The sequence below is a fragment of the Notothenia coriiceps genome, unplaced genomic scaffold, assembly GCF_000735185.1.
Source record: "Notothenia coriiceps isolate Sejong01 unplaced genomic scaffold, NC01 NC01_scaffold00000662, whole genome shotgun sequence".
Taxonomy (NCBI): Eukaryota; Metazoa; Chordata; class Actinopteri; order Perciformes; family Nototheniidae; genus Notothenia; species Notothenia coriiceps.
Window position 1 is genome coordinate 1 of NW_011333363.1, and position 8,960 is coordinate 8,960.

The window sequence follows — 8,960 nt, forward strand, 5'->3', positions numbered from 1 at the left end:
GTTGTTTTTTTTCATTAGGGTCCTGGGGGAGTGCCATATGTGGGGTTTTGTTTTCCATGACCTTTTGCTTTGGTTTGGGATGGGGTTGGTTGGTGGTGCCGGTGGCCCTGGGGACACCGACTTTAAGGGGGGCCAGTGTGACAACCCCTGCTTCACTGCCTATGCTGGTGTGGGTGTGCCTGTGTGTGGGTGGGTGTGCTTCTCTCTCCCTGATTGTATCCAGGTGCAGCCTCTCTCCAGGTGCTCCCAATCTGATCAGCGCCTCCATAAAGAATCTAAGTAGGCTGCAGTGGCTCTCTCTCTGCCCGGGGGAACGTAGGAGGAAGAGCAGCCCGGAACAGCTATCCTCCTGCATAGAGCTTGTTAACCCTGTTTGGTGGTCGGTTGTTTTGGGGAGCGTGAATAAACTCCTCTTTTTTCCATACTCACGTCGTCGTCTCATCGCTGCGTTTGTTATGGCTGAGAGCCAAGCCGTGACACCCCCCAAACCCTTCGTGGTATTTCGTCCGCACGCATTTTTCAGGGCAATCTCTATTGGGCTCAGGGCCATCTGTAAATTAGCTTAAATGGCCCACAATGTCAAAACCTTAGATATCGTGTTGAAATATGCTGCTCAACAGCATTTCCACCAGGGGGGCGTCTTGCCGTCATTTGACGCTCTTATTCAGCTCGGAACGCCCGGAACTGGAGCCGAGGGCATCCAAAAAAAAATTGAGAAGATCGAGAGTTTTTATCGCTTGAAATGAAGAAAAAGGACAAGGACAAGGACATCCCTCTGTTGGAGGGGCAAAGGAGTCTGGTGGGATTATTTTTTCCGTCAGCAAAGCGCGTTCATGTGACGAAAAAAATAAAAACACCGCCGCATCTTCCAAGGACCGTGCCAGCAGGGGTGTCCCTGTCGGCAGGGAGACGTTAAGAGATAGTATGAGGGAAGGCGCAATTCAAAATTGTGTGTGCGCATATGTAAAGAGATAGTATCTATAAGGGACGGCTCAATTCAAAATTCAAGTCACGAATTGAATTTTCAAATCTCCCCCCCAGTGAGTGAAACGATAGACTTTTTGCAGTAAACACAGTATTATAAATACACAGTAAACACAGTATTATAAATACACAGTAAACACAGTATTATAAATACACAGTAAACACAGTATTATAAATACACAGTAAACACAGTATTATAAATACACAGTAAACACAGTATTATAAATACACAGTATGGAGGTAACACTCACCGAACAGGTAGATCATGCCCACGGCTCCTCCGACCCCCATTAAGGCCGCCAGTCTAAGAACTATCTTCTTAGCGTAGGCCGTGTTGTCATTCTGCTTCTTCTCTTGCTTCTGTTCTCCCTCCTTCTCCCCCTCACCAGGCTGGCCCTAAACAACAACAAGATATTAGAATATATCAATATTGTGTTTAACAAGGATAATGCAGGGGATTTAGCCTGAAATGAGTGGTGATGAATACTACCCGATTACATCCTAATACTTAAAGGTGGGGTAGGTAATTCACTTCAGAAACCCTTGCTGTTATATTCCATGGAATGCTCTTAACATCCCGATAGCAATGAATATATTAAACGCTTTGACAATAAATACATAAAAAACATTTCATCTGTGGAAGCCGTGGCGCTGTAAAAAGCACGACCAATCATCTGAGCCGGCCCGGCTAAAGTAACTGGATGGCCTACCTGCCTGTCAGCCTTCCATCTGTGCACAAACTTATCTCGTGCCCTCATTGGTCATGTGCGCGTTTGTGTGTGTTGGAGGAGGGGCTCTGTGAGGAAGGGGCAGATTTTTTTGGGCTGCAAACTTTCAAATTCTAGCACACTCGAGCTGGTTTCTCCAAAATGACATACCCTACCTTTGAGTCAAACACAGATCACTTATATTATAAATATATATAATTGTTTTGATTTAAATGTTGTGCAGGAGGACGCTGGCCCTGGACAATAACAACAAATAAAAACAGTGAACAATTTGCACATACAGTGAGTGCACACTACTAACGCTACCTCACAGGATTTATTTTACTTTTCATTTCAAGCTACTGCGCCAATTTTTTGTAATGTTTATACTACACTATGATTATATGTTTAGTAGATTGGTATATTAGAGAGTATTATCATCTTTTCTGGATATTTCAGTGTGTGTGTGTGTGTGTGTGTGTGTGTGTGTGTGTGTGTGTGTGTGTGTGTGTGTGTCATGTATAAATCTGGGGATTTAGCCTGAAATTTGTGGTAAACAGTACCAGATTACATCCTAATTCCTAATTCAAACACAGTTCAAGTCAAGACCAAATGTATGTTGAATATATTGAATTTTACAAGTTACATGCTGTTTCAAATGTTTACTTGTTGTCTTTGTTTATGTAACACGGAGCTGCGGTGATGCAAGAAGAATATTACTTTTGGTCCGATGATATCAAGCATCACCTCATCATTGATAGTAGGGGTTTTTAATATTAATTGATTTCCTTAGATAATAATCTCTTGGTTATTTTGGGATTAACCAATGAATTAACCTTTTGGCCTATAAATAGGTAAATACAAAAGATCCAATCAAATGTCCCCAAGAATAGAGCGATGTCTTGAAAAAAGGGCTAAAGTAGATGAAATATCACAATGTGTTTGACCCAATACCTTGAACATATTGCCACAACACTGTAGGGTTGACTATTGAAGCTTTCAAAAAAAGGTAATCATCATTCATGCATATAATCTGATTAATTGGGTAAACAATTAAGACTGTCAACTGTTATGCAACAGTGTGGGGACATAAAAGGGGTTCATTTGTCTTATGTTGGAGTCATATATTAAACATACCTCATTAAATATCTGAATTACACAGTTTCTTATGCTAAAATAGACATTACTGAAGGGAAGAAGAAGGTATCAGCTGATGACAAACTTCTGAACTGTGGTGCAAGTCATTGTTTTTGTCATTTATTTGACATTTTACCCAAATAATCTATCTTTCAGTCACATGTGGTCAGTGTGCTGCAGATTTGTGGGTTTCCGGGTGGGTCTCATAAGAAGTAAAGGCGGGGAAGACAGGGGAGAAAAGGGGGTGGGGGTCTGTTATGACCTTCAAACCAAACAAACCTTGGCTGTCATCACAGTTCATCTAGCAGCTGCTGATTTACAGATAACATGGAGCTCTATCAAGGACAGATAGTTTAATATGAGTGTCTTTGAGGAGCTAAAACTAGCCCTAATGATGTCAGTGAGCTATAGAGATAAGGCTAACATGATGCTAACTCTTACAGCTAACCAGTGTAAGACAGCTTTATTTTAACTCATTATTCTGTTGGTAAATGTAACACACAGTCACAAGTAAAGCCTGTTAAACTAACGTGTCTCTAACATGTGTTACAGAGAGATACACCTGTAAAAACGCATGCTATTAAGATGCTAACCTGTTAGCAACCCTAATAGCAGGTTCATTCATTCAGAAAACACGCAAAATGCAGTCGAATTATTACATTAATAGAGTTGGCATTTAATTGTGACAAATAACACAAGAGTATTAAACCATTACAGTTGGTCATGTGTTGAATATAAGCCACATATTAAGATGTAAAATAGCTTTTTAGCCTAACCTACAAGCTAGAAATGTCAGAGAAGTGGCTTCGATTTTATTTACACGGGCATCTCATGTAGGCTGGGTTGCATTCGATGTAATGTTAACGCTATCCCCGCCCGCCACGCCGGTAACCAAATCGAGCGCACATAAGTAGGTTATCTGTCCCCACCTGATTCTGGTGCTGGAGCTTCGTTTGTAAAATAGCCTGAGCCAATCCGCCCGTAGCACTGCTATTCCCGGCTGGAGGCTTGTCCGTTGAGAGGGTCCGGACCAGGTCCAGCACAGCCGGGGAAGAGGCACCTTCTGCCCGGTTCCTGAGCCTCAGGAGGCCCCTAGTCGTCCGCAAACACATGGGGAACACAGCCGACATGTTGGAGGTTTCAGCTTCAGCACGGTGCCCGGCGGAATATAATGTGAAAAGGACAAAGGCACCTGATTGGCTGCAGGAAGTTGGAGTGACAGGCAGGAGGAGGGTTCAGAGCAGCGATAGGCCCATAGGAGCAAGGGGAGGGCGGGCGCTATGGTGTCTTGACCAATCAGAAGCAAGTGTGAGTGTGACCTTCGATTGCGACATAAGACTGCCATGTTTGTTTGGGGCAAAATGACCCAAAGTCTGCTCAGTTATGTCACCTGTATATTTTTAAGTCATAAAAAGCATGTTTATTGACAGTCTATATATATTATACTATTTTACAATATACTGTATTATACTACTGTAGCCTATGTTATACTCGAATTTAGTTTAAATATTTAAATTATACTCTATTGTTATATTGCTCTAAAGTATGTAAATAATTATGCTACTTTATATCATACTAATGTCACAATTCATCACCTGTATCCCCAAAACGTGTTCAAAAACCTTAGATATCGTCTATCAACTCCAAGCAATTCAGCAATTCTGTATTATTTTAATTAACTTTATTCATACGAGACCTCTAAAACACATTTACAAAGTGCAATCTAATAAAAAGGAACACATTTTTATGAAGAAATCTCTTTTAAGTGCTTTTTGGTAATGTCATTCTTACCTCCAGCAAATTGAGTGGAAACTAAATATAACCCACCTTGTATGAAGACATTAAAATGACTGTCTTTTGAATAATAATATGTATCTCCTGTTTAGTGCACATTAACTTGTGTATTTGTTTATTATTAGGGTTTAGCAGAATACCATTACTGTGTGTGCACTGCCCTCAAGTGACCAAAGACAAAAACTGCATCCATTTCAGAAAACAAATATATTACAACTATATTTTATTTTGATATAAAAATTAAAAGTGAATCTTAACATGCGAAGAAAATGGCAAACGATACCCAAACACGAGTATGACTAAAGAAGCCAAATAAAAGTTAGCCGAGTAACATTGATTATTCTTTAAGATAATATATAACTTAATAAACCCCAAAATAAATGATTCCTTCAGAGATTGCTCAGAAATCACCAACACAGCATCAGAAAGGAAAACAATAGAGTAAATCAAAGTGTACAATGAGTTATCTGTGTTACATGAGCAGCAGTGTGTTTAGGCATTAAACATTGAATAAAGTACAGTCTTAATAAAATCCCAAAATAAACAGCACATTTTAAAATGTAAACATTTCAATAGAGTCACAATAAAGGTGAGCGAAATTTCGTAGAAATAGGAAGCTATAGAAAGTAACAATATTTACAGTATTATTTTCACATAGAAATAATGATGATATTTTGCCATATGTTCATGTATTCCTTAATATAAAGTTGTTTTTTCTGTTTTAACCTGAAATACAAAACTATCCATTCAGTACTTTACACTTGCTCTTGGAGACCCTTCCGTACTTCAAGGGAAAGGTGAACTGCGCCTCCAAGGTTCATCGTCAAACACGGTTTGCTGTTCTAAGGCCTCCTCTTCCGTATCCACCTCAATGAGCTCTCTGATAATCTTGTCTAAGTGTTCGTTGAGCTTCTCCTCGATTTTAGCCACCGCTCTCAAGACTTCCTCTACTTGCAGGAGAATTTTGCGTTCTGTATAGCGATGCCTTGTGTTTGTTGCAGAGGGGATGGATGGTAGGTTCTGCAGGAGTTGAAATTCGTCCTCTGTCTTTAAAAATTCTTCCATCTTCAGACTCATCTCACGGAGTTCTGCGAGCTCCAGCCCGAGCTGTCTCTTTAGTGCTTTATCCCTTTGCTCTGCGGCTTCCTGCTTCTCCTCCAAAACATCCATCAGCTTAGCTCTTTTACTGAGGACTGCGGCAACCAAACCATCGAAGGCTTGGTTCGTTTCCACCTTAGTTTCCTCCACCTTCTGCCTACTTTCCATCATCAAGTTTTCCACTCTTATAACCGTGTTGCATTTATCTGATATAGCGTTGTCAATAGGTGTTTTTGAACGCTGCAGAAAAGTTTTCCTCGCCTTAAACTCTTCCTCCAAAGAGACGACGTCATGCCCCACATGGTCTTCCTTCAGGCACACGGGACAAAGGCAGCACTGGTCTCTCTTGCAGAAAGACTCCATCACTTTGTTGTGCTTCCTGCAGACCCTTTCCTCGAGGGAATCCACGGGGTTGATCAGCTGGTGCCACTTTAACTTCTGCACGGTGCGATGGGGCTTCAGGTGAGCGACGCAGTAAGAGGCCGAACAAACCAGGCAGGATTTCACAGCCTTACGTTTCCTATTCCCCTCGCAGAGGTCACAGGGCACGTCTCCAGGCCCGGCCGGGGATCCTCCATCCTCACCTGCTTTTGGAAAATTAAAATTAAAAATGTTTCGCATACATTTTTCATTCAGCACTTTCTGTCCGTCTGTACATGCCAGTATATATTCCTTGATTAAATTATTGACATTATAAGTCCTCCTGTCTGCCTGCTGAATCTGGAAATGAAGACATTTCAGAATGTGATGATTTGAAAAACAATATCAAGGACCTTTTTATTATTATTATTTAATTTTTTCCCTTTTCTTTTTTTAACTGCGGTCCTTTAAACACTGGATATGTTTTACAAATAAAGTAAAATTATTCCGATCCAAAACATTACTTTTTCAATAATGATCACTACATTTTCTTAAATTTTTTATTATATATATATTGGTTACATTACCAAAACATTTCTTTAAAATGGGTTCAGTATTAAAACATAACATTATTTTAAAACAGGAAAACATACCTTCATCAAAATACTATAATCTTTAAATCCAAGGCAATGAATACATTTAATTTTGTTTTTTATTCTAGATGAAAAAAATCCAAAACAAAATGAAATTCTTTGTAAAATACAAATTCAGAACATTTTGGGAATTTGAGTCACCTGCTTGTTTGTTCTTCTTGGAAATCTCCAACATGTCTCTGAACGCGGTGTTGACTCTCAGTTTGGGGGCTGTCCGGAAGGTTTCTTGGCACAGCGGACACTGGATGATGTCCCTGGAGCTCCAGTAGCGGCTGATGCAGGCCCGGCAGTAGTTGTGTCCACAGGGAGTGGAAACAGGCTCCGTGAAAACATCCAAACAGATGGAGCACAGAAACTCCTCTGAAATGTTTGCAGAGGCCATTTCTGCAGGGAAAGACAGAAGAGAGGGGTTAGGTACTTCTTAACTTTCCAATGACCGCACTGCAACGTCGTTTGACATTCTTTACTTAAAGGTTCCCTATCATGCAAAATGTACTTTTTGATATATTTTATACATAAATCTGTGTCCCCGGTGTCTCAGGAGACTCACAAAGTGTCAGAAAAAAAACCCTCTCTTTTCCTCCGTACCCACATCTCTAAAAACGGGGGAACAACGGAGCTGATCCAGATTTGCTGCCGATGTAATATCTGAAATGTGGGCTGGCTTTACACGCACGGCCCTATCAGAAACTTTGCTATCAGAAACAATGCCTGACTGTTTTGGATGTAATATGGTCTTTGTTTACATTAGCAAGCATCGCTAACACCCAGAGCTAACGTACTGGAGAGAGTATGTGTAAAGAAGCAGGATATTAAAGGTAGACCTACTAAACCTGAGAGAAAAAATGATCTGTTTGGTATTTTGAGCAAAACACTTCAGAGCCATGTTTTGTATTGATATGGCCATATAATATATTGTTCAAATATAGCGTAATAGGTGAGCTTTAAGTGAAAGCAGCAATTCTGACTTGAAAGTCCGAATTCTGAGAAAAAAGTCAGAATTCTGACTTTTTTTTAGAACAAAATAACCTTTTTGTTGCCATAAACCTCTTCCGTAAGTCTAGCAACATTCTCTCTAACCATTTTTTATTGTTTTTGTATGTCTTAAATATATTTATTTGCATTGTTGGAGGAGCTGGACCTAAGTTTTGTATTGATATATGGTTACCACTTTACAATAAGACTACCCTTATAAAGGATTCATAAAGGGTTTAAAATTAGGTTATGAATTAGGTTGTAAACACTTTATTAATCATCAAGAACCATTTATAAACCAGTCCTAACATAGTTTTCATACATCAACACAGGCTCACTATTTGGCAAGATGGCTAAGCCTTATATTGGCTACTTACAGTACGGATCAATGTGGGCTCGCTATTTGGCAAGATGACTAAGCCTTATATTGACTACTTAGCGAGAATCAACTCAGTGAACAACAGATACCAAGGATGCTGGCTGATGAAGAACACGAAGTAAGCTAGGTAGCCAATATAAGGCTTAGCAGTACAGATACATGTGGGCTCACTATTTGGCAAGCAACCGGTCACAGTTGCCCCTGTTTATCTCATGTCTTATAAAAGCTTATTAATGATTTCTAAAGTGTTCACAACGTAATTAATAAATGAATTACAAACTATTCATAAACCCTTTATAAAGGTAGTCTTATTGTAAAGTGGTACCGAGATATCTACACTGCTGTGCATGACATAAAGCCTCTGAACCTCTGCTGCAGCTTAATAGTTCAAATCCAATAAAAGTTCCACAAAGCGTGAGAAGAGGTAACAAAGTCAAAGCTTACCTGTTTATTAGTAGCTGTTGTTGTTTTGTCTCGGTGGAAAATCACCTTCACATGAGAGCTACCCTCCGTATCGTCGCTGAAAATGAAACTCAAAGTATCATTATTTGCATAGACTGCGCGTGAGACTCAGGTTTGGGAAGGCTATAAATAACTTGTTTTTCCTGACGCTGCAAGAGAGGCGAAGTCCCTCCCATTCCGGGGGAGCTCCATGGGACCTTATTTCGGAAAAATTATGGATTGAAGTCAATTGAGAGAGAAAGATTATCTTTCGATTCCGTTTGAATTGTGCCACGAATTACACATATGATGTTTGCCAATTTAAAGTAAAAAAAAAAAAAATGTGTCGTAAAACTGTGAAGTAACACATTTGTTTTTGTGAAACGCTCAATGAACTACATCTCCGGTCTCGCAGAACAACACACGTCACCA

The 8,960-nt window shown here is 39.9% G+C and overlaps 2 protein-coding genes across 3 annotated transcripts; both read right to left on the bottom strand.

Moving 5' to 3' along the window:
• Nucleotides 1-1,235: 1,235 nt before the first annotated feature.
• Nucleotides 1,236-3,980, bottom strand: timm50 (translocase of inner mitochondrial membrane 50 homolog (S. cerevisiae); the record flags this gene model as incomplete). Its single annotated transcript, XM_010783235.1, has 2 exons — nucleotides 3,758-3,980; nucleotides 1,236-1,380 (listed from the first exon to the last, which is right to left on the bottom strand). Coding segments are annotated over exons 1-2 (346 nt in total), but the record flags the coding sequence as incomplete, so codon positions are not given.
• A 624-nt stretch (nucleotides 3,981-4,604) lies between these two features.
• On the bottom strand, nucleotides 4,605-8,656 carry LOC104955801 (tripartite motif-containing protein 47-like). Of its 2 annotated transcripts, none has more exons than XM_010783207.1 (3): nucleotides 8,532-8,656; nucleotides 6,875-7,117; nucleotides 4,605-6,304 (listed from the first exon to the last, which is right to left on the bottom strand). In XM_010783207.1, exons 2-3 carry the CDS (start codon nucleotides 7,113-7,115, stop codon nucleotides 5,409-5,411), a joined length of 1,137 nt encoding a protein of 378 aa, XP_010781509.1. In that variant the 5' UTR covers nucleotides 7,116-7,117; nucleotides 8,532-8,656; the 3' UTR covers nucleotides 4,605-5,408. The 2 variants fall into 2 exon arrangements, with proteins under 2 accessions (XP_010781509.1, XP_010781503.1); XM_010783201.1 differs by having other exon boundaries at nucleotides 4,605-6,307.
• Between the last annotated feature and the right edge of the window lie 304 nt (nucleotides 8,657-8,960).